Here is a 27409-nt window from a genome sequence, read left to right on the forward strand (position 1 = left end):
ACCGGCGGTCACCCGGTCGAATAACCGTCATAACGGTGACTCGCTGGGTCAGTGGGTCGCATAACCGTCATAACGGTGATTAGCCTTCTTACTATGATGCCATGACCCCACCCCCCATTGGTCTGATTTTACCACCCACCCCCAATTTATACCCAAGCTTGCTGACCTCGAGATCAGAAATACCCCATGATTGAGGTACCCCCACCACCTTTTCGATATAGAAATGACCATCAAATTCCACCCTTAAAATATACCCCTACCCTCAATATTTAGCCCCCTCCCACCAGGCTTCAACTGCCTCTGACCCCCACCCCCCGCCATCCTCTCTTAGCGCCCTCCTCCTCATTTGCTTAGCGCTCTGCTCCTCCTCCTTTGCTTAGCGCCCCCTCCTTTAGCTTCCCCTGGTCTCTGTTGTATTACTTCCTATTTCCTACCTACTTCCTATCTTCTGTCCCCTGCCTTCTCCTTCTCCGCTTCCCCTCTTCTTGTGCTTTCCATTTACTTTCTCGTCCTCGTTAGCATCTCTCGTGCTATCTTTCGCTCCTCCCTGCCTTCTCGTCTTAGCCCATCGCATCCGGTCTCGTTGCCATGATCAGCCTACACCAAGGTGTTGCGGGGCGAACTTGATCGGCACACGTCAGGGTGATCTAGTATCTATCGAGGAGAGGCAATGTCTGACTGTCGTCGGACGACCAAAGCGCTCATTGAGACGTTGGATGCCGTGACTCCCGTACAACCTCGAGCTCTTGCGGAAGAGAAGGGCAAGCTCAAGTCTCGCCGAACGATCCTGCAGCTCTACGAGGACGCGATAGTTCATGTGCGCAACCTCCGGCTGAAGAGGCCATGCCCGACAGGCGACGAGACGAGGCCAGCCAAGAAGAACAGTTACGCAGATTTTCTCAGGACTCCGAAGACGTCTCAGGCCTCTATTGACAGTCAGATTTTCATTCATGGCATGCTCTCCAGTCGCTCGCTCCTGTTCGTCGTGTGCTCGCTGCCTGAGCTGCAAGTCGTAGCCGCCAGTGAGGCTGTCGACATGCTGTACCGAGACTCCCCGTCAGTCGGCATCATTGGACAGAATCTCCTTCACTTCATTCACTTCAAAGATTTCTGGAAGGTGAGGAGGATGTTGCGGTCCAAGTCCCCTCTCATCCGTTTCTCCCGCAGGTCCGAAAGGTCGCCAGACAGGCTCAAGCAGGAGAGCTGGCAGGAGGAGAGAGCAAGGCCGAGGCGCTGATGCAGGAGCAATTCGAGGCGAAGCTTGCGACCTTCCTCGACGTCTCCTGTCGGGGTGTGGACAAGGAGTACATGTGTCGAGGAATCACCTTCACAGAATTCTGCTGGTTTCCAGTCCATGTCTCCCCTGGTGATGAGCCTCGCCTGCTGCAACTCGCATGACGCAACCGACAGATGACAAGATCGCCTTCATCCTCCAGGAGAAGTCCAGCTCTCCTCCTCGTCCTCCAAGGTGACGACACACCCGCAGCTATCGCCCTGACCTGCGTCTTCAGCGCTGCAGACGCGTTCGTCCCGAGCATCCCTCGCTGTCCAAATCGTTTTCGATCTCGCAACGAAGTCAGTGGGTTCGACCTCTGACGCCCTCGCTGACCCTGAGCTCGCAGCTGAGGAGGATAAGCGCGACCTTCTACTTCGACGAGATCTGCTCGACAGCCTTCCCTTGGAATGTCGACGCGGCCATGCAGAGGATCCAGGCGAACGCGCATCCTCCCTTCATCCAGCGGGCGATCTCATCCATGGCGTGGACGGAGTCAGCGAGGCGGGTGGTGCAGCGGATCACGGGGGATGTGGGGCATGAGTACAGCTCGAGGACTACTTCGAGCCTCTCGCGCGTGGTGAGAAGTGGGGTGGAGGGGATGGGCCTGCCTGACTACCTCGCAGGTCACCCGTATGTGTCAGATCCACGTCTTCGTGGACCTCAACGAGCACGGCGTGCCCTACCTCGTCTCTCACATGCGCCTCCGCATGCCGCAGTGGATCGGGTCGATCAAAACCCCCTGGGTCCTCATCGAGACTGCCAACCTTGATGGGTCTCCGACGCAGATGCCGACGGCAGAGAACGACAAGTACGTCGGGTACTACCTTGACCAGAGCTCCCCTCCTGATGAGCTCCACATCTCCGCTCGCTTCTACGAGCGGGTTGACGGGCAGTACCGCTGTTACCACACGCGAACGACGGTGATGCAACCTGACCACATACACGGACGATGCATCAAAGTCTTCGGCGAAGTTTTCAAGTCTGCGACCGAAGCTCCTTACGAGTTCGTTCACGCGCTCAACAAGTAGGCCAGCAGCAGCTCTTGTGTGAGAGACTGACCCCTCGAGTGCAGGACGGAGGAAGCGGATCCAGCGCTGGTGGAGTCACTGCGAGCAGCAGGAAACGCGCAGGCAATCGGGGAGGCAGACAGCGCGACCCCAACGCCTGTGATGCAGATGGAGAACGTGGACATGTCCACAGACCCGAGCTTCCTCGCGCTCCCCTCCTTCTATGCTGAGAGGAACGGGTATCCACACAAGTCCTCTCCGAGCACTCGATTTTCAAATTAAAAGACAAGCAAGGAATGAATTAAATTATCAACGTGCTCCTGTTTGATCCTGTTTCCTTCCCTTCTAGAACCTACATGGTGACGAACACTCCGTGTCCATGAAGTCACGACAGCAGAGGTTGTGCCTGCTCTAGTGTAAGAGGACTCGACAAGCAGCTCAAGGTCAACAAGCGAGGAGGCAGCACAGGAGCAGCAGCGAGAGAGGAGCAAGAGACAAGCGGGGCTCTCACGTGTGTGCCATCCAAAAGTCGTTAGTCTCCTGGGTGAGATGCTCGCTGTCAAAGTTGCGATGGTTGACGATCCCGTCCAGCTAGCGGCAGCTGTCAGTCATCTGGGAGACTGCCGAGCTCTGCTCACCTGATTCTGCAGCCCGCGCATGCGACGACGAGCAACATCGAGATCCTCTGGCTGTGAATTGAACGCGATGACCTGGCACAGCCGTGAGCAGCAGGGAGGAGAGGAGCTGCTTCAACTCACGTCTTCTAGCGACGGCTCCTTGTCGTCAGCGCTGACTTCCTCCGATCCTGGACGTCGTAGAGCATGCCACTGCCTGCGGGCAGAGTTAACGAGGACGGGGGAATAAGATGGGAGACGGGGGAAAGTAGAGAGAAGAGGAGAAGGGGAGGCAAGAGGCAGCACAAAAGAACATGGGGGGATGACCTCTTGGCGATGTTGAGAGCTTGCTGGTCGAGAGGGTCCGACTGGTCGAGGGATGCAGCGGAGGAGACGCACTCAACTAGCTCCTCTGTAGTGTTGGCGTACTTGCAACCCCCGTCGAGCACCTGCCACATCTTGTGTCGCATCTCACTTGCCATGATCTCTTCCTTCCCGGTCAGTGGACGATGCGTCCTCAGGTTCTCCTCAGTAAATTCCGACGATCCCCCAGTGCTCTGACCTCCCGGGTAGGTGCCGATCCCACCCAGGCTTCTTCTCCTCCTCAAGCTGCCCCGGTCGGCATCATGAATCGCTTCATGGTAGTCAGCGAGGTCAAGCCCCTCGGCTCCTAGCGAGTTCTCCTCGCCCTGCAGCGCATGTTCGAGCACATGCGATCTGTCGGCCTCCTCAAGTGCTGCTTGTCGACGTCTGCCGTCCCGCAGAGCTTGTTGGACTTGCTTACGAAGATGCTCGTGATGGAAAGATGACGAGGGGAAGAAGAGGACCGATGGCTTGGAGGGACGTGGACGGACGAGCGCCAAGACTGCAACCTAAAGGCAAAGGCTGACGTCAGCGCGTATATGTCAACCTGCTGCAGCTTCTCTCACCACAGCAAGGAGCAGTAAGGCGATGCTTCCCACGTCTTTCACTCCCATCTTGATCAAACCCTCATGAGCTGAGAGGAGCGTCAGAAACATCCCGATCTCAAGGCCTATTGCTCTCATGCATTGATTTCAAATATTTCAACCTCACTTGCTCTTCTCCCTTCTCCCTTCTCAAATCTCTATCTTGTCACCTTTTCTTCCCCCTCCTTCGTCCCTTCTGGCCGATCACTCCAATCTTCTCTCTCCCATCGTCTCTCTCCTCTCTCCTCTCGTATCTTCGCCATAGCTGTCCAAAGCGCTGTCTAAATGAAAGGCCATCTTGGGTATAAAATGTAACGGTGTAACGGCCGGGGGGCCCGGGCGTGACCGTCACTGGACAGTGACGCCCGGCGGCGGGTTAGCCCGGGCCCGGTCGATCGGCCCGGTGAGCCGCGGCGATCGCTGAGCCTTGAGGGCTTCTCGCTCTTTTACTCAACTCAGTTAAGTTGAATTAAAAATCAGTACGAGGACCGTAATCAGGAGAGTAGAAGAGGCCAGTAGGATGCCATGATGATGATGATCGCAGGGATGCGCGGCCCGGCTGAGGCAACTTTCCGATGATCTCACTGAGTCAGCCCAACGGTTGAATGGGTGACGGCCGTACGGTACTATATGGGCCCGGCCCGGCCGCCCGTCACGCGGCGGCGGCCGCACCGGGCCCCGGGGCCTGGCGGGCGACGGACTCGGACAGGGGGCGCCGCCGCGACTACCGTACCGTACGGTGACGGTCCCGGAGTCACTAAGGCGGCTCAGAGGCTCAGAGGAGGCTTACCGGCCTTCAATCTCAAGACTCCCTGCCACGGAGTTTACTCACGCACTTGATCCAGGAACGTAGGCCATCTTTCCACGCTTAGGGACCGGAGGCTTCTCCTCTTCCTCCTCTTCCTCCGTCTCATCTTGCCTCTCACGCTTTTCAGCCACCTCAACGCCTGCCGCTCATGTCAATACCTGAAAGCTGTAAGGACCGTCTTCATGCACCTTGACAGGGGTTGACCGCCTCCCCGCCTTCTTTTTCCTCATCCTCCTCATCCTCATCCTCATCCTCATCCTCCGACTGAGTTTCAGAGTCATCGCCGGTTGCCTCTGCATCCTCCATCGCCTCCACTGCACGATCGGGTCAGTCTTATGCGTCACGCATGAGTTGCACATCCCCTCGCAATCAACCTCCTACCTGCATCATATCCATCTGACTCTTCGTCTGAGCTTGCGCTACACTCAAAGTTGTCGTCGTCCTCGTCATCATCATCGTCTTCGTCTTCGTCCCTAATCCTGTCCATCGGTGTCAACGAATCACTTCTGCAGAAGTTTCTAATTCACTGTTCTGCTTCGGTTCCAGGAGGCTTTTCTGCGATTTCCTGCTTTGACTACGTGGCGTGAGGACATTGACAACAAGCTCAAGTTAAATTACCTTGCTCACTTTGTCATCTTGAACATCCTTTGCTTGTTCTCGAGCTCCAAACTTAGCCGCCTTGATGTACTCTTGTATTCTTGGTTGTTCGTCCTTGGCGATCATGGAGAATTCGCATTTCTCACCGTTGCTCAATTTGAAGACAAGGTTTACTGTTCGGTTTGTGATACAGTCAAACTCGGCACTTTGAATATCGCTTTTGTCAATCCATTGGAATTTTTGAATGAAAAACAACCCCGCACGGAGTGGAAACAAGAAACCATCGTGAATCGACTTGATGTTACACTTCACAGCCGCATCATTCGCGATGCTGCAAAACAAGTTCGGGTCTTGCTGATCGACTGCTAGATTACAGAGAGACTGCAGGAATTTAAGGAGGAGGACACAAGGAATGTCTTGAAGGTCTGACCCATCAAACCTCTCCGGCAGCAAGTGCTGAGGTGCCACCAGCTCAGCAAGGACTTTGTCGGTCTCCTTGGACTGCAACGCAAGGAACTTGGTAGAGGACTTGCCGACTGGGACAGCTTCCGACAGCAGGGCAGCACAGATGATGGTCTTGACCTTCTGCGAACCGGAGGGAACCGGAAGCTTCATCAAGCGGCTCACGCTGCTAACAGGAACCGAGCAGGCCGTCTCCCCTTGTTTGCCGATGAGTCTAATGGACGCCCTTCGAACCTCTACATCGAACTTGCCACGTGGTGCGAGGAAGCTCACGGAGGGAAGTTTGGCTGTGCATACAGGAAGTTACAACATCATCATTCTTCACACAATCACGCGTGTACCAAGCAAGGCAGATTTATCCTGCTCGACTGTAGAAGGAGTATCAGCTCGAAGATTCTCAAGTTTCTTGGGAGATGCGGAAGCCGTGAGTTCTTGATAGTCTGCGAGAATGGCGTTGCAGAGCTCGTTCACTTTCTCTTCCGCAAGAATCTTTCCACCGTCCTTGAGTATCTTCTGTAAAACTTGCTGCGCCTGTAAGTATAGAGACGCTCAGTCATGCTTGAGACCAGCACAACTACCCCACTAGGGAACACAAACATCTCGAACAAATCCAGATGATCCTCGTAGCACGGCTCTAAGCCCTCCCTCCCTCCCTCCCTCCCTCCCTCCCTCCCTCCCTCCCCATCACACACACTCTCTCTCTTCCTCCCTCCCCTTGCCTCCATCTTCGCTTCTCTCACCTTCACAAACCCAGCATGCCCGAGTTTCTCCATGCTCGTCGGCTGTCTGGGTGAAGGAATATCCCTCACAGGGGTGGTGTATTCCACCATCTGCTAAATTGTGGGGTGATAAATGGGTATTTTGAGGGTGGGGGTCATAATGTAGGGTCGTAGGGGGTCCGTTGGTCCAAAGGGCGAATGGCAAATTGGCGGCAAAGCCGATAAAATATATTTTTTATTATTGAGTAAACTTTATAGTAGTAATCTCAGGTCCGCCTCGGGAAGGTGTCGGAGTTGGACATGGAGGTCGGCCTAGAGGGGAGGGAGCGGAGGGTCATGCTGGATGTCGGAGGTCGGCTATTCCGCACGTCAGCTCGCACCATGTTCGATGCGGTGAATCTGATCGGCTGATCCTCTGCTCTCCTAGACTCATGCCCCAGCAGGACCCTCAGTCCCTCTTCCATCAGATCGCCATGGAGGTGAGCAACGCCGAAGCCTTCATCCTAAAGTTCATCAGCGAAGGACACGTGCATGTCGATGGTTTAGCGCGAGGTAAGGAAGAGAATTTTGGTTGGCAGAGTTCCATGAGAGGTGTAGTTCGGCAGGAGGCGGCGACAAGGCTGGCACCGTTGAGTAACATTGAGAGCTTCTCTTTCGACGTTACAACCTTTTCCAACTCCCTGGTCGAGATGCATCTGGGGCGGCAAGCGTATGTTGCCTGGGATCTATTCTTTGATCGAGATCCCGCGTGTTTCTCCCGGGTCCTCGACTTCCTCCGCACGGGCAACCTGCTTCAAGCTGATGGGGTTTACTCGGAGAGGCTCTTTGAGGAGTTTCGCTTCTACAAGTTGAGCCCCAAGCCCGTTGAGCTTGACCACATCGCGCGCACTCGCTTGCATGCCATCTACGGGACGGCACTAGGAGAGCTGCAGGACCTCATCGTCAAGGAGATGGTCCGCATGGCAAGCCAGGGGAGAAGCTGCGTCAAGCTCGGCATCGTCTCGCGCCCATACGGCATCGGCATCGAACCCTCAAAGAGGTACCCCTCCCCTCTTTGCCCTACCTCTCTCCTGATGGTTGGCAGCATGTCAGCATGCGAGCAACTTGTGCGGGTCTTCGATGTCGGGGTCTGCCTCGAGTGTCCCGAGCGAGAGGGTGACGTCTGGCTCAGGACATCAACGACGACATGACGCAGGTGATGTCCATCTTCGAGTGCCGCGAGGTTGTCGAGCCTGCCGTCTGTTGCCCCTCTCATTCACTGCAGGAGGTTCGCTCCTACATGGCTCGTCAAGGTCGAGCAAGGGAGACGACGCCTTGTTCCTCACGCTCCTAACAGGATTGAGGTGCGAACATGGTTACTCCCCCGGCAACATCTACGGCAGTCTGGTGAGCGACAACATCGCCATGCCTGCCTGACTGAGCCCTGCAGGTGCCGAGCCATGCGTGGTTCGTGGTTGGGATCCGGGGAGAAGTGGTGGAGAGGAAGGCGAAGGTGAAGATGCAACGGCACAGGCAACGAGAGCTGACGCGAGTACAGGAGGTAGCCACTACGTCGGAGACTTGGGTCCCATCGTTTCTTGAGTAACTAGCTCCTCGCGCTCTCCGTCTACACCAAACAAGCAGGGAGTTATGAGGAACGGCGTCGGATGGCCTTGAGCTCACTTGACGGGAGAGACTCTGAGACCAAGTCAAAGGATGCAGCATCGACCTTCACCTACTGACCTGCACCAGTTGGGTCCACGGCGGAGGAGCATAGTCTTGCCAATGTACTCGTACATGGAGAAGACAATGGAAGCGAGCGGACCCTGAAACACGCAGAGTCAGCCGACAAGTTGGCGGATTGCCAACACGTACAAGGTAGAAGACTCTTGGAATCCATCCCTTCATCAGGGCCAAGAAGCCTTCCTCACGAGCAATCTGCGAGCAACCTCATCCACGGAAGCACGACACAGCAACAGCACCTTCATTATCGACTGTACGAGCCCTTGATAAGGAAGCTTGCCGTCCGCGTCTGGTTTCTGATTGATTCCATTAGACCAGCTAGTAGGAGACCGCATTCAATCCACCTGCGTCATCAACCTGGTCTTTACAACGTCCACAGGAGTCATCACGATAGCGGCGAGGGCACCTGCAATGCATTAGTAAAGCACGCGAGCCGATCACACACATGCTTCACCTCCCAGCGCTCCCATGGCGAGAGTCTCCTGCTGGTTGAGCGACTTGTCGAACTGCTGCTCGTAGAACTGGATCGGCCTCAGCCCTCGCACTTCGCCTTCCATCACACTCACCGTCTTGAACATCCTGAAGAAGATGAAGGAGAACGCATTCCAGGGAACGTCTCTCAAGACGGTGGCCTGCATCGGCGTCACTCCCATGGAGTCAAACATTAAGATCGACCTTGGAGCCGACGAAGAAGGCTGAGACCCCCTTCTCGTTCCAGTTCCCCTGACGTCGGATGTTAACGCGGGGAACAATTTCAGAATGAGCCATCACCTTGCAGGCTTCGATCCAGTTGCTGTACAAATCGGCTTGAACTGGTTGCTTGATGCGTTCCTGTGGGACCCTGATAGCAGAAGCAGCAACGGCGCCAAGAGAAGCCGAGCAGATCTCCACAACTACACACCAAGTCAACGACCATGCCACCCTGCGTTGCTGCTGCATCAGCCTGCACTAACCCCATGGCTTCGCCCAGCCCAGAGCTTTATCGCTGATCGTCGCGTTCAATTCCTTCTTGGATTTCTCATATACTGTAAGGCAATCAGAAGGGACTACGCGCGCTCTCAGAGCTCGACCGATGAATTGAAGGGCTCCAGCAGGCATGGCGCCGATCATCTGCATCCTAACTCACAGGAAGGCCCAGCCAAGCTGCTCGAACCTGAGGAACGATGCCCTTGCAGAGATCGCCAAAGTTTGATCTCAGGCCTCCGCGCACCTACCCAGCATTCATGTCATGGGCGAGCAAGGAAACGCCAACTTCGCATCACCTGTCTGCGCGTTCTGAGAGTATCGATAGGGTGAAGAATCGTTTGTGCGCACAAACGTGCGAAGGCGCCGCCTGATCGGAGCATCACGCGCGCATCTTTCAGCTGCATCCTCCCACTCACCCCACATTTTCTCACTCTGGGTGAGGTAATTCTTCCAGCGATCACCCTGCCCAGGGACAGGCCAGTCAAGCAATCTAGGGCAGGACGCACACTGCAAGCGGGTCTCAACCTTCAAGCTGCAGACTTCTGCAGCTGGCTTCTTGGCCTCTTGCTCTGCATCACAAGGCTCAACGCTCTGGATCCCGTTCGTCCGGATCTCACCCTTCGCCACCTTGGGCGGAGCTCGTTCCTAGGAATGTAAATCAGCTTCTTGGATGCCACAGACAAGTTCCCAACCTCCTCCTCGCTCCTTGGAGCCTCCTGCTGCTCGGCATTGACTGCTTGTAGGCTAATGCATAGAAGAGCTGAACGCAAAAGCGTCAAACCCACACAAAAACATTTGAGTCTAACACAATCCGACACTTATGAGTGAGGATTTTTTGAGAGGTTGGCATTTCATGAAGAAGAAACATTGCAAGTCGGAAGAGGAACGGATGGTTACGAGTGGCACTAGATGTTAGATCTAGACGACGAGCAGATCGAAATTGTGACACCACAAAAGATCGAGAATGTCGAAGTCGCGAAGGATCAAGATGGTGATGGTGGTGGTAATATGTAATAGCGATGAAGGCGATGTTGGTGATATTGGTGACGTTGAGAGACTCATATTCTGAACATCATGTTGCCATCACGTATTGTTCACCTCCCCTCACCTGCGCATAGCGCGACAGCGACTGCAAGCTTCACGCCGCCTGCGGCCATGACAGACCCTCACGCTTGGATGACCCACCCCCTTGTGGAATCAACACCCCGCAGGGATACCCCACCGGTCATTCTCTCTTCTTGTGTGGCAAATGACCCCTGGTCGGATCACCACTACCCACCCATCTGAATACCTACCTCCACCGGACCTTTCCACCCACCCCAACTGCTACCTCCTTCGCCCTCTAGTTGTCGTGAACGAGATCACTACCCCCCATTAGCCCTCAGACCACCGGTGTATTGCACGGCTAGCAAGGGGGTCTAAATCGTCTTTATGTGCTTGGGGGCGTAGTTTCGAAGGGGGTAGGTGGGTACCCCCACCCTCCCTTTACACCGAGCAAAGACGTCGCATGGGGCGGATCAGAGGCCATAGGGAAATTCCTTTCCCTTCCACTAAGGGTTCTTGTGTTGTCAGAGTTCAAATTATACATATTAAATTTATAAAATACAGATTAGTTTGGAGATAAATATCACATTTCTTCGATAACAAACCCCATCGCGAAAATATTGGTACAACACACGCTTCATTTTCAGACGGATCTTCACATTTTTAATTAGTATTCTGTGAAGTTTCAAATATTAGGCAAACATTCATAATCGCTCTAAGAATTCTTTTTTCAGCCCCACGAGATTCCGAGCCATCACCGGCCATCCCAGTCCACACAAACTTTGGCCTCTATAGGTACGCATCTGCTCTTCTAGTACGCATGGGCCGACTGAGCCGGGCCCGCCCCAGGCAGTGCTCTGCGGCTCCCAGCGGCGAGGTGAGAGCCTGTCAGTCACTGAGTCGTCAACTCACTGATGGGTAACTTGTGACTCGAGAGATTTATTGTGATCAAGGTGACGCGTGTCAGTGTAGGCAGTGACTTCACCGTCAGCTACACTATACAGGCCCGGGCGCTCACGCGCTTTTGAGGTAGTAGACCCAAGGAGGATAGTCGGGCTTGAGGGAGGACACGATCAGCTTGCCTTTCGCCTCCTTGTCGGTCGTGGTGATGTCGATGAAGTGCTTGGCGCGGCCCTCGACGCGGATCGATTCCTCCTTGAGCGAGAAGGCCGGGGAGTCTGTCTTGAGCTCGAACGACTCCTGGTCAAGGAAGGGGTTCTTGAACTCCAGCTTCAGCGTCCCCGCCACGTCGAAGGGTCCCTGCGGGTTGGGGGGGAGCCCATGGCCGTTGAGAATGCAGAGGTACTCGCCCGCCTCATCCGACTGCAGCGTTAACTTGGCGTTGCACTCCCCGAGCTTGCTGGGCTCGAACGTGACTTCCACCTCCACCTCCACGCCTGTCTCCTCCGTCGCTGCTGGTGCTGAGATGGTGGTGGGTACGGAGAAGGCAGGGTCGTCCGCATGGCACTGGTAAGTCGCGGCGGACTTGAGGAAGTGAAGGAAGCGGAAGGTGGCCTTGTGGGAGCCCCCCAGCGAAGCCTTCATCTGCATTGACTTGTCTGCGCTGGCAGGGGTCGCGATGAGCTTCAGCTCGAACACAAAGTCCCCGAGCTCCTGGGAGGAGAAAGTAACCTTGGCCGTTGATCCGGAGTCAGGGAGTAGAGGACGGTAGATGAGCTTGCAGGGCGTCTCGCCTGACTCGCGCAGCTGATACTCGCTCTTGAGGATGACGTCGCTGGAGTCGCAGGAGGAGGCAATGGTGACCACCTCCTTGAGCGGGTTCGCCAGGTTGATCTCAAGCTCCTTGGGCTGCCGCACTTGCGTCCTAAGGTCGAAGGAGCCGAGGATCTTGGTGGCCTGAGCGCGAAAGGTAATGTTGTAGAAGAGATACTCCTGCGTCTCCTCGCTCGTGAACGTCACCCGAGCTGATGTGCTCCCCTCCACAAACGTGTGGAACGAGAGCGTGTAAGTTCGCTCCGCGTTGGCGGGCACGTCGATGTAGCTCGCTCCCTTGAGGGTCGTGGTCCCCTGCGGCTCCGGCTCGATCCTCACGATGAACCTCTGCGGCCGGTTCATCCAGTTCTTGACTGCGAGAGGCTCGCGGTGAGAGGCCTTGCACTGCACCTCCTTCTCGATGCTCCCTGCTTCCTCTGGCGGCGTCGCTTGCCCTTCCAGCTTGAACAGCACGGCCGTTCCGTTGGGCAGAGGAAGGAACAAGCTCCCTGTGTGCACCTTAGCGCGTTGGAAGGACGAGGCTTCTTCCTGCTCCCCTCCGGCGTCGGTCATGAGGAGAGGACAGTAGGTGACCTGACAGCTGCTGGACTTCCCGGGAGGGATCTCGAAGATCTCTGGGGCCGACCAGTACTCGTGGTCTACGGTGGGGACGAGCCGCCATGGCATGTCCGTGGGGTTCTCGATGGGAGGCGTCTCGACCGTGAGGGGTTTGCGCACGGGAGTGAGGAAGGTGATGGCGTCCTCGCGCGGCTCTTGGAGCACGCAGATGCCGGTGACGGTCATGGAGAGAGGGTCAGCACCTTCCACGTAGAGGGGGACCGAGTCGCGTCGGATGTCGTCATGAACCTGCTGAGGGTGGAAGCGAAACTCGAGGGTCACCTCGTCGTTGGGGTTGAGAAAACCTTCAGTTGGCTCCACGCTGAAGTCAGGAGCGAACATATCTGATGCCCAGCGCCACTTGGTCCCGATGTCTCCGACGTTCTCAAGTTGAACCTGCTTCAATCGTCATGCTCTTGCTTCATCCCTCCCCTCCCCTGCTGCTCCCCCTGCCCCCCCCTCTCTCTCATCCTCTCCCTCTCCTCCCCTTCTCCTCTTCTTCGCCCACCTTGCGAGTCGTCCTGCTCTTGGCAACGACTGCGCCGAAGAAGAGCATGTCCGTCTCCAGCTTGAGCTCGACCCCGACAGCTGACCCGCTGATGACCATGACGGTCTTGAGCAGGCCTCCGACTTCGAGCCGCAGGTCCTCGGCGAAGGGAAGCATGCGCTGCTGTGGGTTGAAGGAGAGGTCGATGTCGGTAACTTCCTTGGGCTTGAGGAAGAAGCTGGAGGGGTGGAGGGAGATGCCCATCTCCTGCAGGCGAGCAGCTGATTCAGCGATGGAGCACTTGGCGAGCACAGGCGAGAAGTTCTTGATCCTCACGCGCTTCTCCGTCATCGTCCCCACCTTGATCGCTCCTAGTGCCAGGTTGAACTGCCCGGGGTTGAGAAGGGAGACGTCGCACTCGTGCCCTGACCCCGTCACCTCCACCTCGATGCGGTACAAGCCGTTGACCTTGAACTCGATGCTCTCGCGGTATTCTTTGAGCTCCCGGGGCATGAAGACGATCCGGATCTCCTCCATGGCGCCGGGGGAGAGGTTGGTGGGAGGAGCATCGATCTCGAGGTGCGGCTTGTTGTCGAAGTTCACGTCGTAGCTGATGTCCTGCGTGTCCTCGTTCACCACTCGCAGCACGTACACGTTGGGCTCCACCCCCTGCCGGTATAGGAAGCAGGGCCCGAAGGCCACCTTGTAGCTCGAGAAGCTCAGCTGCGGCCGCCTGCCGCTTGCAGAGACGTCGAAGGAGAACTTGGGGCCGTTGATGATGTTGAGCAGCACCGGGTGATTCATCATCCTCGCGTCAGAGGCCGGGTGGAACGCGAGCTGAACTTCAGCCTTGTCGCCCTTGAGCACTCGACCTCGCTCGGGCTTGATGGTGAGGAGCCGGTGCTTCTCCGAGAGCCACTCGTACTCGATGGGGTACTTGCCCTTGTTAGTCACACTGATCACCTTCTTCCTCCAGTCGTTGACGTGAACCTCCCCGAAGTCGATGGCGCTGAGAGTGGCCGGGAGGATGGGGAGCTGACCACTCTCGTCCTCTAGCACGACGCTGACGTGGTTGTCGAAGCCTTCCCCCTTGATGTTGATCGCCAGCCGCGTCGCCTTCTTCTTCACCGAGCACACCGCGTTGAAGTTGTACATCTTCTCCACCTTGGGCATAAACTGTACGGTGAGCGCGAGCTCCGAGTCAGGGGCGACGGTCCCGCTGGAGGGAGAGATGGAGACGACCGGAGGAACCTCCTCGGCCCCGTACGTCTTCCCGTCGAAGGCGAAGCTGAACGGGATGTGCTCCTTGTTGACGAGCATGACGGTGTGCGAGGCCTTGTGGTGGAGGAGGAGCGAGTTGAAGTTGCAGAAGGTCTTGTCGAAGTACACCCGCGGCTCCTTCACGTGCCCCACCAGGATGAAGGGCACCGAGATCTTGTGCTCAGGGATGTGGAGGCGCCAGAAGGACTCAAGGAGGGTGTCAGTGTCGGGGGTGTACTCGAACACGATCTCCGTCTTCCTCCCCGACAGCACGATCCCTTCCTTGTGAACGCACTTGAATGCCTTGGCCAGGTGGGCGACGGCAGCGCCTGTCCCGTCCTCGCACTCCCAGCGGAACTTGTAGGAGATGTTGGTGGGGTTCATGAGGAAGAAGTGCCGCGTGTTCCTCACTTTCGTCCCCAGCGACTCGAACTCGATCACCCGCGAGTCTGCGTCGATCGCTTTCCCCCCCGGTGTCTCCAGCGTCGGAGGCCTCCGACCCCCCCGCAGCCAGTCGCTCTCCTCCAGCTCCACGTGGCACAGGGGACGTGCACTCTTGCCCGTCACCTTGAACTCTGGCATGGGCTGCGGAGGCTTCACGACCTCCTCCGCTTCCTCTCCCTCCGCCTTCTCTCCCTCGCCCTCTGCCTCCTCCTCCGGCCTGAGGTCCAAGTTGGGGATGAAGCCGACGATCTTGCGTTGGTAGTTGTCGACCTCGACGGGAGCGAACCTGACGGTGAAGGCGCAGGGGGTGCGAGGAGCGATGTCGGTCGAGCTCGGCTCCACGGAGAAGGGAGACTGCGGGTCCACGTCCTCCTCTCCGTCCGGCATCAGAACCTTCCAGTCGATGTGCAGGGCCACGGCCGACACGTTCTCGAGCACCAGCTTGTGAACTCGCTCGCGGTACATCATAGTCTCAGAGAAGAGAAGAGGAGGCAGCCCTTGCTCCGGGGACCACGAGTCATCCTCCGTCACCAGTTTGTACCTCAGGTAGTCCACCGTGTAGTTAATCTTGATCTCGTCCTCCTTCACCTCCTCCGCCTCTTGCTCGCTGCCCCCCTCCTTCGTCGCCTCCTCTCCCTCCACGGGCGTCACCTCCACAGCCTTCTTGATCCCTTCCCATGCAGGTTCCGGCTTCACCTTGGTGACCTGCAGGAAATGATCACAAGGAGAAGGAGGAGGGGGATGGGGTCGAACCATTTTAAGCTTCTTGCGACGAGGATGTCGAGGAGAAGGAAACAGCTCAGCATCCGCATCCTCCACGTCATGCACTAAAGAGGTCTCGCCACCATCCTCCATCCACGTGATCTCCTTCATGCTGTTGTCCCAGTCGTACACCTGCCAAAACGTCATCAACACCACAACTCCTTTCCCCCCCCCCCGCCCCTCCTCTTCCTCCTCCTCCTCCTTGTCCTCCTCTCACCTCATCCTCAGTGTATCGAATCTTTCTGTACTCCATCGTCACAAACGTACGTCCTCCAGCAACCACATGCTTTCCGAACAGCGCGAGCTGGAGCTGCTTGGAGCTTCCGGGCTGGAGGTGACCGAGGGAGGGGGAGAAGGAGAGGAGGCGACTATCCTTGACGTCCTTCACGCAGAAGCGGAGAGGAGAGTCAGTGGTGTTGCTCACAGTGAAGCTCATAGTCTGCGTCTCCCCCAGCACGACGGGCGGCAGCTGGATCCCCTTCTTGACGTTGGGCTCGTAGGCGAGGTCCTGCAGGACTCCCTCCCCGTGGAAGCGAAGCACCGACTTCTCGTACTCGTTGTGATGCACCGAGACCTCGAGCAGCGCGAGGTACTCCCTGCGAGACTTGGGGCGGAACACAACCTCAAACTTCCGCTCCTCCTGGCTGTTGAGCAGCAGCTCGGACCCCCTGTGAGCGAAGAAGAAGGACTTGACCAGGTCCTCGTCCTTGCCTTCCGCCGGCAGCACCTTGCTGAACTTGATGGTGGCGGGGAGAATGCCATGGTTCTTGATGCTGAACACATGCGTGCCCTCCTTGCCCACGATCACTGACTCCATCTCCACCTGCTTGTCGTCCGGCGATCGGCTGCCCATGATGATGGAGACGCGAGGGAGGGTCCCGTCACCTCGCAGCTCGAAAGAGAGGCGGTTCGTCCTGTCGTCCGTTCCTCCCTCCACCACAGCCTCGAAGAGCGCGATGGAGGTCTGGAGGGACGAGGGCTCGAAGAAGACCGTCGCGTACCTGTGCTCGTGCATGGGGATAGAGAGCTTGTCGGGCGCGAGGATCTCGAACGCGTTCCCGTCGGTCTTGTTGGTGACCTGGAGGCTGACGGTGATGGCGACCTTAGTGGGGTTGACGATCTTGATGCGAGTCTCGGAGCGAGACTTGACGAGCCGAGGGCCGAAGTAGAAGCATCGCTCCTCCTCTATGAACGTGTTGCTGATCAGCTCCGTCGGGTCAGCCGGCGGCTTCCTTAGCACCGCCGCCTCCTCGAAGATCTGCAGGAAGTCGTCGTTGAGCAGGCCGGGCACGCAGCTCTCGCCCGTGAGCTCGTAGGGGAGGCCGAGGGGGTCCAGGCTGGGGTCTCGCTCAGAGACGCTGATGCCGAGGAGCTCGCGGAAGGTTCGCTGACCCTCAGCAGTGAAGGTGACCGTGACAGTCTGCTTCTCTCCGTTGGGCGCGATGCTGCCGGACACTGGAGAGACGAGGAAGTTGCCGACCTTGAGAGAGCCGTCCGCTGACTCCTCCGCTGCCGCCTCCTCCTCCGAGGACGTCGGCGGGCGCGAGCGGTCGGAGATGGAGGAGATGCGGAAAGAGAAGTCGAACTCACCCTGGTTGACGATCTCAAAGGTGCGAGACTTGAGGGAGTCGTATACGAGGCTGCCGAAGGCGATGCCCTTCTGAGGGAGCACCCGGTACTTGGAGAAGACGCTCCTCACGTTGAGCTTCACGGGGATCACCAGGATCTCCTCGCCCGTCAGCAGCTCCGTCACGTAGCATCGCAGCTCCTGGTTGTCTTTGAACTCCACCTCCTGCTTTGACTCAAACACCACCATCATCTCCGCCGTCCCCTCAGGCCCCAGCACTCCCTCGCTCTTCCCTTCGTAGCCCTCCTCCTCGGGCGCGGGGTTGATCGACACCGTCTGGACCGTGAAGAAGGAAGCCGCAAAGTTGCGCTTGGGGCGGGCAAAGGCGAACTTATAGCCCAGCTGGTACTTGCCCTGGTTGCGGATGCTGAACTTCTGCGTGCTATTCTCCTTCCCCCCGTCCGCCACCCGCAGGACCCCGAAGTCAAGCCCGTCGCCGTTGGGGAAGTCGAAGACGAAGTCGATCTCGTAGGCCTCGGCGGTCACCAGGAACTCCAACTTGCTCGGCTCCTTGATGATCTCCTCCGCGTCGATCCACTCGAGCCTCACCGGCTTCTCCCACGTCCCCTTCTCTCGCGCCTCAAACCCGATGGTCACGTTCTGCGTCTGCCCCGGGCGCAGCGTGCCCTCGGTCGGCCAGACTGAGAACTCCTCGCCCACGTTAAACCCGTCCGCCTCCTCCACCCCCTTTAGGCTCCAGCGCGCTGGCAGCAAGCTCGCGTTTCTCAGCTCGATAACCCGCGAGTCCTTCCGCTTGAGCAGCAGCCGCTGGAACTCGACCTTGATGGGGCCCGAGTTCTCCTCCTCCTCCTCCTCCTCCGGCCTCTTCGAGAGGTTCGTGACGATGGTGGGAACGTCGCCAAGGCAGCTGACTCTGATCTCAACGGGCTCAGGGTTGTTGGCGATGTTGCAGATGAGCTTGTCCTCTTTCTCCCCCGTCGCCTGCGGGAACGCCATGACGGTGATGTCTCGGGTCTCCTCAGGCGCGAGGTCGAGGGAGGCGGGCTCGACGGAGAAGGTTTCTTGGTCGCGATCCAAGAGAAAGCAGAAGTCAACGTGGAGGGGAAAGAGACCTGAGTTGGTGATGCGAAACTTGTCCTGGTTCTCCGGGAACTTCTCCTTCTCCTCCCTCGACTTGCCCACCAGCAGGGGCCCGAACTCGAACGTCTCCTTGCTGATCACGTACTGCCTGCTGATGATCTGACCTGCAGCCCTCGACTTGGTCTTGCGGTAGAAGAGGCTGTGGTAGCTCTGACTTATCTGAGGATACGCGCTGAACCCGCGACATGGCAGGTAGAACTGCTTCGATCGGGTGCTCCATCCTCCCCCGACGATCTCGAAGCCCAGGAAGGACTCAAACCTCCCTGTGTCAGTCGCTCGGAAGCGAATCACAAGTTCGATGCTTGACTTCGCCTCGATCACCCATCTTGACGCCTCCGTCAGGTCCTCCTTCGCCTGCTTCGCCTCTCCCTCTCCCTCTCCCTCTCCCTCTCCCTTCTCGCTCTCCTTCGCAGCCTCTCGAGCACGAGGAGTGAGGATGTAGAAGTTGCGGATGCTCTGTCGGGGGCCTCGTCCTCCCGGTCTCATCACCATCTCCCGGTCATACGCCTTGGGCACCCTCAGCTTCTGCGCGGGTCCGCACAGGGGGAAGGGGTCAGGAAGCGACGCCGTGCCTTCAAGCACGAGGTCGCTGATCCGCTGCTTGCCCACCCGATGGAGGCGGAGGAGCTTGAGGGAGCGAGGAGGAGGAGGAGCTTCTCCTGCCTCCCCCTCCCCCTCCCCTTCCTCCCGCGCTGGCGGATCCAACAAGTCGATGATCACCTTCTGTTTCTCCATGAAAGCCTGCACCAGCTCCTCAAGGTCCTTCGCATCCACCTGATCCTCAGCTTCTTCCTCCTTGAAGCTTGCTCTCTCCTCCTCTTCAGTCTCTGCCCCTGCCCCACCTTCTTCCTCCGCCTCCTTCTCCTCGGGGGAAGGAAGACCCTCGTCCTCCGCCCCCTCCTCCAGCGTTTCTGCCGGCTCCTCCGAAAGGTTGGCATCAGCGGGCTTCGCTTCCTCGGGGCCGGTGACGTCAGAAGTTTCTTCGGGCTCGTGGGAGAGGAGGAACAAGCGAGCGTTTCCTCCTCGCATCGCCTTGTCAAGACCCTCCACCACCATCTTGACGTCAGGCAGCAAAGAAGATCCGAGGTTCGTCACCACGCACCCTCGCACGTAGGGCAGCTCCAGCAGCTTGTCGTCCAACACACTTGCGAGCAGCCCCTCACTCATCCACTCCTCCATCTCCACTACTCGAGGCTCTGCTTCCCCTTCCCCCTCCTCTCCCCGGCCGCTTTCTGCTTTCTCTCCGCCTTCTCCTTCCTCCTCTTTCGGTGGCTCGGGAGGGAAGAACGTCTCCTGCACTCGCTTTGCCGCTCGCTCAGGCTTCTTGCTGGGGTCCAGCTGCCACTTGTTGGGCACGGGAACCTTGACGGGCCCTTCCTCGCCCTCCTGCTCCTCCATGAAGGGCATCACCCCCGCCTCTTGCAGCAGCGCCTGCAGGTACTCCTCCAGGTCGAGGACGCTGACTTTGTACTTGTCCGCCAGCTGACGCGCGAAGGCGGAGGGGCTCGCGAGGGGATGCCCGAAGACAGCAAACAGACTTCGCTTGTCCTCATGCGCGTCGATGGGCTGCCGTCAGAGTCAACCAAGCGATGTTGAGAGGGAGTGAGGAGAGCCAGGGACAAGGGGAGGTGGCGGCGGTGAAGTCGAAGCAAAAGAAGAGGAGCAGGAGAAAAGAACAGGAGGTTGAAGAGGAGAACAAGGTTCACAGACTGACCTGCAACAGACCGACTGACTTGCTTGCGTCCTCCTCTTCTCGCTGCCCCTTGTCTTCCTCCTCCATCGGTGCTTGCTCGTTCGCAACTGGCTCCTCCTCTCCTTCTCCCCTCTCTCCCTCATCAGTCTCCCTTCTCTCTTCTACCTTGGGCTTCACCTTCTCGTATTCCTGCAGCACCCGCTCCTGCACTCCACTACCTGCGGGTCGAAGGGGGAGGAGAGCGACATCGGAGAAGGTGAAAGCTTCCCGCTCGTACAGGCCGTACGCTCCCATGAGCAGTTCCTCCTCCTGCAGATACTGCTCGTTGAAGTCGAGGCTGAAGAACTCGATGCTCGTCTCGCAGTCGTTGTACACCCTCACCCTCTTCTCCGTCTCCATCACATGTGGATGGATCGGCTCAAGGTCGAGCGACGGAGGGTCGAAGCGGAGCCGCAGGCTGTCGCTCTGACCCAGGAGGCGGATTACGTGCTTGTTGGGGTTCTGCGCGACCTTGAGGGGAATCCTCGCGGAGTAGGAGCGAGCGACGCGAGGGTGGAACACTACCTCAACGTTGCACGCCTCCCCGGGCGACAGCACCCCCTTGCTCGGTACAACCGTGAACTCCTGCGTGGGCTTGCTCGACCCTCCCTGCTCGGCCAGCATGGCTTGACCGAAGGACCAGGCGGCAGGAATCTCGCGAACGTTCTTGAGCTGAAGAGTGACGTGGCGGCTGTGGCCGAGGAAGACGTTGCCGAACTTGAGGGAGTCCGAGGAGATGTGGACATCAGGGAGGGTCACGTTGGCCCGGAGGAGGATGGTGACCTTGGGTCCTGACTTGACGGCGACCGGGACGGCGAGGGAGATGAGGCCGGTGGTCATGCCGGGCCTCGCGGAGTTGAAAGTGACGGAGAAGTCGACGGACTCGAAGTCTGGAGCCCCGGGGAGGCGGTTGACCTTCTCGGGCTCGACGTGGAAGCCGAACTGAGTCATGGCGGAGCGAACGGACTTGGGGAACTCAAAGGAGACGAAGCAGAAGCCAACGTTGGTCACCCGGAAGTTCCGCTGCAGCTGCTGCCCGAGGATGACGTTGCCGAAGTCGCACAGGTACTCCGTTAGAGTGAAGTCCTGCGTGACTAGCAGCGAGCTGTCTCCGCTCGTCTCCTTGCCTGGGCCTGGGGGGGCAGAGGGGCCCGTGGCCGAGGAGGAGCGCATCAGGTCCGAGTCGCCCTGCGAGAGCGACTCTTTCACGCTGCCCTGAGCGTCTCTTCCTTCCTCCTGCTGCTGCTGGTCACTGAAGACCCTGCGCACCCGCCTGTTCTCGAGCTCTTCCTCCTTCTCAGCCACGACCTGCATGATACACTCACGCATGTGGAGGCAGTCAGCTTCGGACTGCAGCTGTCGGATGAAGGGGTTGGTTGCCAGGAAGGTCTCCATCGACATGGTCAATGGGCGTGAGACGCTCGTCTTCGATCGCGCGCCCATCGCATTGCCCTCGCTCATCTCCATCGTGTCGCTCGTCCCTACGCGCGTGACGTCTGCGGCGCCTCCCTCTGTCCTGCTCGTGTCGAGGCTCTCGAGCATCGAGGTACCCAGCAGCTTCTCAGCTTCCAGTAGCAGACGTGCGAACTTGTCGGCGTCTTGGCGGGGGAGGCTGAGGAGAACCTGGGGAAAGATGCCCTTGCCTGTGACGATGACGAGCTGAGGCTCGAAGTGCGCGATCTCGATGCTGAACGAGGACGTGATGACCGTCGGCACCCCCGGCGTGATCTCCAGCTGCACCTTCACCCTGTCCGACGGCTGCACGACGCCGCTCGAGGGCGTCGCCTTGATGCGGGTGGGAGGGGCGACCTGGTCGGAGCGGACCAAGAAGTCGAACTTGACCTTGCCGGTGTTGAAGATGGTGACTTCCTCTACCGCAGGCTTGTCGTAGATTGTGTTGCCGAACTCAAGGATCGTCTTGTCAAGCTTGTACTGGATCGACGAGGCCTCGCCCTCCAGCTTCAGCTCATACTCCGGGCCCCCCTGTACCTCACACACAGCGAGCGCCTTGTACTTGTGGTTGGCATGCCCGAAGAAGATGAACTCGATGTCTTCCGACTGGCCGGCGCGGAGGAAGCTGCGGATGGGAATGATGTCGAAGATGGCGTTGACGGGCAGGGGGCTTTCTTTCTGCGAGACCGTCATCACTGTGTTGGAGCTCCCTGGCCGCTTCTTGGGGTCGTTGATGTCGGAGACGAGGAATGACCAGCAGAACTTGGCGTCTATGAGCGACGTGTTGGAGCATCGCACCTTGACGCGCTTGGACGTGTCGTTTAGGATCGCGCCAAACTTGATCTCCGTCTTGTCGAACTTGATGTTCGGGAAATTGATCGAGCCCACCAGCTCCACCACTCCCTTCTTCGGGTGCTGCCCCGCGCTCGCGTGCTCGCTCTTGGGGTTCACGTTGGGCCCCATGTTGAAGGAGACGGCAATGGTCTGCTTCACTACCTCGGAGAGGCGGTCGCCCTTGTAGGAGGGGTCGAAGTTGACGAGGACGGGAGCTGACTGGCCGGGCTGGAGGTCAAGGTCCGAGGGCTCGATAAAGAAGGGGAGGCCGGAGCACTTGAGAGAGCACTCGAGAGGAAGACTGCAGACGTTGGTGATGGTCACGGATTGCGAGAGGTCTGAGCCTGCGGGGGTGTCGGGGGAGTAGAAGAAGTCGAAGGAGAGGGAGGGCTGGGAGAAGTCGCAGGCGGGGTCAATGAAGTCAGTGGTGACGGTCAAGACGATGATGTCGCGTTGCTCCTTCTCCATCTTGCTCTTGCAGCTCAGCTTCTCCGTCACTCGCCCTGCTTTCTTGCTCATCCCGATGATCTCCACCAGGGCGCTCGCCCCGGGCTCGAGCATGTAGGGCTCTCGGAGCCCGTTGATCTCCGCGTGGAAGAACTCTGGCACCGACAGCTCAGCGTCGTCCTTCTTCTTTCCCTTCTTGTTTGCATCGTTCTCCGCGTTCAGCGCCTTCAGCTTCGTCAGCGTCTCGTGGGCGCTCAGGTTGTACCATGACAGCGTCTGAGGTTTCGGCCCGTCGTTGGTGATCATGAAGGAGCGGCAGCAGGGTCGGCACGTGAACTGCTTGCCCATGTCGACCTCCGGCTGCTTCCCGAGCTCCAGCTCCTTCGCCCGGATGGTCGTCCCGATCCCCCTGGCTAGCAGCGGTACTTTGATTTCGCCTCCCTCCTTGACCACCAGGCACAGCTCGTCCTTCATGTGCTGCGTGTCGTCGAGGTTCGCTACCACCTTGATCGTTGTCGCCTCGCCGGGGCTGAGGGTGGCGGACGAGGCATCGACGCGGAAGCGACTGTTCCTCTTCATCACCAGCGCCCTGAACTCTGCGGGCACCAGCGAGTCATTCTTGACCTTCACCGTCTTCTCCGAGTCCTTGAGCACGTCGATGTCGCCCCAGTTCAGCTTCGTGGGCGTCAGCGTGAGCCGCGGGCCGATGCCCCTGGCGATGCACTGAACCTCGAGGGGGTGCTCCTCCTTCCCGACAACGACGAAGAACATGGGCAGCTGAACCTTGTCGAGCCTCTCGGTGGTGAAGGAGACGGTGAGGACTCGCTGGCTGTAGGGTTCGATGGTCCCCTTGCTGTAGTCAAGCTCGTAGCGAGCAACGCACTTGGAGATCTCGTCCTGCTGCTGCAGCTCGAATTTGGCGGGGAGGTCGGAGTGGTTGACGAATTCGATCATCTTCTTGTAGGGGTAGCGCAGGAAGCATTCGCCGAAGTCAAGCTCTGCGTTGGAAACCGTGACGTCGGGGACGATCGAGAGACCTTTGAGCTTGATCGCCGCGAGCTCCTCTCCCACTCCCTCGATGTCCACCACCAGGTCCAGGTTGTAGTCTCGAGCCCCCAGAGGCATGAGGTCCACCTGGATCTTCTGCTTCCCGTGCGGGAGGATGGTGCCTGTCTCGGGTATCATCTCAAACTCGCGCTTGAGGAGGGTTCCGTCCCCAGGGACTCGCACGAGGAAGTTGAAGGGGATGTCGGAGGTGTTGAAGAGGTGGAAGCTCCTCGAGGTCACGAAGGCGACTGAGCAGCGGCTGAAGTTCAGCAGCTCCTCGTCCACGTGGAACGTCGGCCCGATAACTTTGCCGCGCATGGAGAGATGGAGGGGGAGGGGGGTGCCATAGAGCGACCAGCTGAAGTCTTCGCTGAACTCTCCCAGGATGTCCGAGGAGAAGAGAACCCTGATCTCCGCCTTCTGCCCGACGCCCAGGACGCCCTTGGAGGGCTCGAAGGTGAACTTAGAGCCGAAGACGGAGTCGCAGGGAAGGAGCTCGAAGTAAGCCTCGATCTCCCCCTGGTTCACAAGCTGGAGGTCGTACTCGCTGACCGAGTTGATGAACACCTCCCCGATGTCCATCACGTTGTAGGAGAGGCTGACCTTGGGCCCGATGCCTCTTCCTTGAAACTGAATCTGCAGGCGATTCTCTTTCCCCGCGATGTCGCAGAAGGCGACGGAAGAGACCTCAGTCGCTGAGGAGGGCGTGAACGTAACGGTACACTCGAGCTCTGAGTTTGCCCAGACCTTGCCATGCAGCGGCTCGATGGCGAACGAGTCGTCTTCGAACAACATCCTCTTGTTGTCCAGGACCGCTGAGTCCGTGCTCAAGTCTCCCACTGTCCATCCGTTCTCCTCGTGGTGCCTCGCCTTTGCCTCCTCGTACGCACTCGCAAACCGTTTGAAGCAGAACTCAACCGTCTCGTCACTCCGGTTGAGAATCCTGAACTTCTTCTGCGAGAAGAGGGAGACGTAGGTCGGGGCCATCAGCACCGCGTGCGAGTCAAGCCGCACGGCGATCTCCTCCGCCTCCGCTCGAGCACGAATCAGCACAGTCTCCCCGCTAGTATACCTCACGTGAATTTCACCATGAACGTCTCCGTTCCTCGTCGGCGTGACGAAGAACGTGATCTGCAGGCTCTGACCCGCGTCCACGATCGCTTGAGGAGGCTCGGCTCGAAAGGGCTCTGAGCAGGAGAGGGAGAAGGTGCATGAAACCTCCCCTATGTTGCGCACTAGGATAGTCTTGCTCCCTTCTGCCTTGACTGGAACTCCCTCGAAGACGATCTCGTCAGGAAAGTCTAGCCAGCCGCGCATGCCGTACGCCCTCACAGGGATGACGAACTTCTCACGCTCAGTGCAGCAGACGAGGTCGCAGAAGTAGTCGATTCTCTCTTCTGGGGTGAAGACCAATGTGTATTGCACATCCATGCCTGGAGCTATCTTGCTGGCAGCAAGCTTGTCGGAGAGTTCGACGTCGAAGAAGTGACTCTCAGGGCGAAGGATCTTCACTCTCCTCGCAACGTCGTCGTTGTTTCTGAGGCTGATGGATACCTTGATGACGTCCAGCGCCTCAAACTGGCGGATAACAACTGATGAGGGAGACGCTTGGAAGATTGGCTCGTCCACGGGGACGATGGATTTGACTTGATGGGTGTAGTCAGACATGTTGAGCAGCTCTATGATGGGAGGAACGTCAGTCTTCCCGCTAATCGCCACTGAGTTCATCTGCATCAGTTGACTTGTGGTCATGATGCCCTCTTGTGCCAACTCTCCTGACATGCCGCCTGTGCGGGTCTTGGCATACTTTCCGCCAGGGTTCGAGGGAACAGTCACTACATTCTTACTGTCAAGCGTTCCGCCCAGTGAAACCTTTGATTGCTTTCGAGACATTGCTCTGGCGAGGAAGGACAGGAAACGATGTGTAGCTCAACGGTTGGAAGAAAGAACCAAGAGCTTACGTGGTTGTGAGCTGCTTCCTTGGAATATGCAACGAAGTAGACGAGGAGAGAGCAGCTGGACGAAGAGGTCAGTCCAGCAAGCAGATGTCAAGTGAGAAGGGACAGGCTGGCGTGAATTGTTTTTGATGTGCACGGGACGAGTGAGTGACGATGAGAGGAGGCAGGCAATGAAGGAGGATCGGGGAACGAGAAGGCAGCAGGTCCAGGAGGTGAGAGGAAGATGAACTCAGCATGCGACCAACAGCAGCATGTGCGACATGCCTCACCTCTCCACTTCTCCCCTCGCGCCATCGCCTTCCGTTGGACTTGCAGTAACTGCCAACGTAACGCCAATACTAGTCACTGAGTGGCAATGACCGGGCCGGGGCCCGGCCGGGCCCCGCGGCAGGCCGGTCGGAGGCCGCGCCCGGCCGCGCACTGCCGCACCGCCGGGCACGGCCCAGTCAGCGGCTCGGACTCGGAGGGGCCGCGGGGCATATCATCGCAACGTACAACACTATCCAATGCACACCCACAGGGCCACCCGGCCGCCGTCACAGACAAGCAGGGAGAGTCAAGCAACAGTCACAGTGCCGCTAGGAGGGGTAACGGTTGAAGCAGCAGGGGGTGAGTTTTACTCGCACAAGGTAAAAAGTGCGAGTCAAGCAAAACAAACGGCAGCAGGAGGGGACTGCGTCCGAGATGAATCCCGGGCCCTTAGACACGACACGATACCCGGAGGCATCCGGCAGACAGGCTCGGAGCACTGTCAGACGAGACCGTACGTCCGCTCAGTGACGGTGCCACCGCCGCAAAGCTGGCGGCCGCGGACGGAGAAAGGGCAGCCGCCGACAAGGAGCCCGGGCGCTGCCCGGGGGTCCGCTCGAGCCTGTAACCGTGGACGCATCCAGTCCTCCAGGAGTCATGGTTACTTTTGGTCTTGTTTGTTTTTTGTGCCACCGTTTTTGTGCAGCTTAGCTTGTTCCTGCTGCCACAAAGCTGGCGGCCGCGGACGGAGAAAGGGCAGCCGCCGACAAGGAGCCGGCGTCTGCCCGGGGGTCCCGGCCCCCGGCCGCCTGGGGCGGCAGCCTGAGCGGACGGAGGGAGGCTGGACACAGGAACACGGTACCGCTCGAGGTAGTCCTCCTCCGAGGCTAGCCTCCGAGTCAGCGGTAGCCGAGACCAACACCGCCCGTGACGGCGGCGACGCCGCGGCAATGCGGCCAAGGACCGGCGGGACCCGACCGATGCCGGGGAGGAAGCAGGCGAGCTCGGACCAGCAGCAAGCACCCCAGTGGTGTCGAGCTTTCCGGAGGCATCCGCGCGTGACGTCACAGTGAGGGACGGAGACGCCTCGCGAAGGCTCCTCCTCGGGCGACTGGACAAAGTCCGAGGAGGAGCTGTCCTCTGGCTCGAGAAGTGCCCGGCATCGCCAGACCCGGCATCGCCAGCCGTGTTGCCAACCCCACAGTGCTGGTGAGTTTGGATGCAAAGAACGCCTTCAACTCCCTCGACCGCCAGGCTCTCTTCGATGCAATCGAGGGACGTGCAAGTCGCGACTACTTTGATCTAATAGGATTTACTGGCAGAAGGTAAAAAGTGCCTCAAGCAAAACAAAGCAGGAACAAGCTAAACCGGCATGTACACAGTTTGATGGGAGCATCACTGAAGGCGCAAGCTTGCCCTCTTGCGAGCATCTCCGTTTGTTCGCCTCCTACCTCTCCAGCTACTATGGAGACTCTGCTGACCTTCGACTCTTTCACAAAAGTCAGTCAGCCTCCGT

General features: G+C 58.4%; 5 protein-coding genes across 5 annotated transcripts; 2 read left to right on the forward strand and 3 right to left on the reverse strand.

The window, feature by feature from the left end:
* Window positions 1-670: 670 nt before the first annotated feature.
* Window positions 671-2565, forward strand: GUITHDRAFT_116862 (hypothetical protein; the record flags this gene model as incomplete). The annotated part of the gene is made up of 7 exons (XM_005823921.1): window positions 671-1117; window positions 1168-1366; window positions 1411-1468; window positions 1512-1575; window positions 1623-1853; window positions 1900-2300; window positions 2349-2565. 7 exons carry the CDS (start codon window positions 671-673, stop codon window positions 2563-2565), a joined length of 1617 nt encoding a protein of 538 aa, XP_005823978.1.
* Window positions 2564-3896, reverse strand: GUITHDRAFT_155089 (hypothetical protein). Its single transcript, XM_005823922.1, has 6 exons — window positions 3827-3896; window positions 3225-3769; window positions 3042-3114; window positions 2922-2993; window positions 2795-2874; window positions 2564-2689 (listed from the first exon to the last, which is right to left on the reverse strand). The coding sequence occupies exons 1-6, from the start codon at window positions 3872-3874 to the stop codon at window positions 2629-2631; spliced, it is 879 nt and encodes a 292-aa protein (XP_005823979.1). The 5' UTR covers window positions 3875-3896; the 3' UTR covers window positions 2564-2628.
* Window positions 3897-6730: 2834 nt separating this feature from the next.
* On the forward strand, window positions 6731-8015 carry GUITHDRAFT_116864 (hypothetical protein; the record flags this gene model as incomplete). Its single annotated transcript, XM_005823923.1, has 8 exons — window positions 6731-6823; window positions 6871-7469; window positions 7515-7557; window positions 7602-7652; window positions 7695-7722; window positions 7767-7816; window positions 7860-7922; window positions 7968-8015. The coding sequence occupies 8 exons, from the start codon at window positions 6731-6733 to the stop codon at window positions 8013-8015; spliced, it is 975 nt and encodes a 324-aa protein (XP_005823980.1).
* Window positions 8016-8118: 103 nt separating this feature from the next.
* Window positions 8119-10292, reverse strand: GUITHDRAFT_89821 (hypothetical protein; the record flags this gene model as incomplete). Its single annotated transcript, XM_005823924.1, has 17 exons — window positions 10227-10292; window positions 9811-9878; window positions 9736-9763; window positions 9644-9687; window positions 9535-9580; window positions 9415-9485; window positions 9306-9362; window positions 9223-9262; window positions 9106-9177; window positions 8924-9045; window positions 8828-8875; window positions 8713-8784; window positions 8607-8658; window positions 8497-8558; window positions 8392-8448; window positions 8285-8347; window positions 8119-8235 (listed from the first exon to the last, which is right to left on the reverse strand). The coding sequence occupies exons 1-17, from the start codon at window positions 10273-10275 to the stop codon at window positions 8119-8121; spliced, it is 1068 nt and encodes a 355-aa protein (XP_005823981.1). The 5' UTR covers window positions 10276-10292.
* An 884-nt stretch (window positions 10293-11176) lies between these two features.
* Window positions 11177-25354, reverse strand: GUITHDRAFT_78541 (hypothetical protein; the record flags this gene model as incomplete). The annotated part of the gene is made up of 12 exons (XM_005823925.1): window positions 11177-12889; window positions 13002-14846; window positions 14931-15578; window positions 15664-17299; window positions 17345-17871; window positions 17917-19353; window positions 19585-19722; window positions 19976-21025; window positions 21167-21387; window positions 21487-22036; window positions 22103-22264; window positions 22310-25354. 12 exons carry the CDS (start codon window positions 25352-25354, stop codon window positions 11177-11179), a joined length of 12972 nt encoding a protein of 4323 aa, XP_005823982.1.
* Between the last annotated feature and the right edge of the window lie 2055 nt (window positions 25355-27409).

The sequence above is a fragment of the Guillardia theta genome (assembly GCF_000315625.1).
Source record: "Guillardia theta CCMP2712 unplaced genomic scaffold GUITHscaffold_101, whole genome shotgun sequence".
Classification (NCBI taxonomy): domain Eukaryota; class Cryptophyceae; order Pyrenomonadales; family Geminigeraceae; genus Guillardia; species Guillardia theta.

Coding starts and splice junctions, on each gene's coding strand:
- GUITHDRAFT_155089 (XM_005823922.1), bottom strand. CDS start 3,874: ATGGGAGTGAAAGACGTGGGAAGCATCGCCTTACTGCTCCTTGCTGTG. Junction 3,115..3,224: donor GCTCTCAACATCGCCAAGAG/GTCATCCCCCCA, acceptor CTCTGCCCGCAG/GCAGTGGCATGCTCTACGAC. Junction 2,994..3,041: donor AGGAGCCGTCGCTAGAAGAC/GTGAGTTGAAGC, acceptor CGGCTGTGCCAG/GTCATCGCGTTCAATTCACA.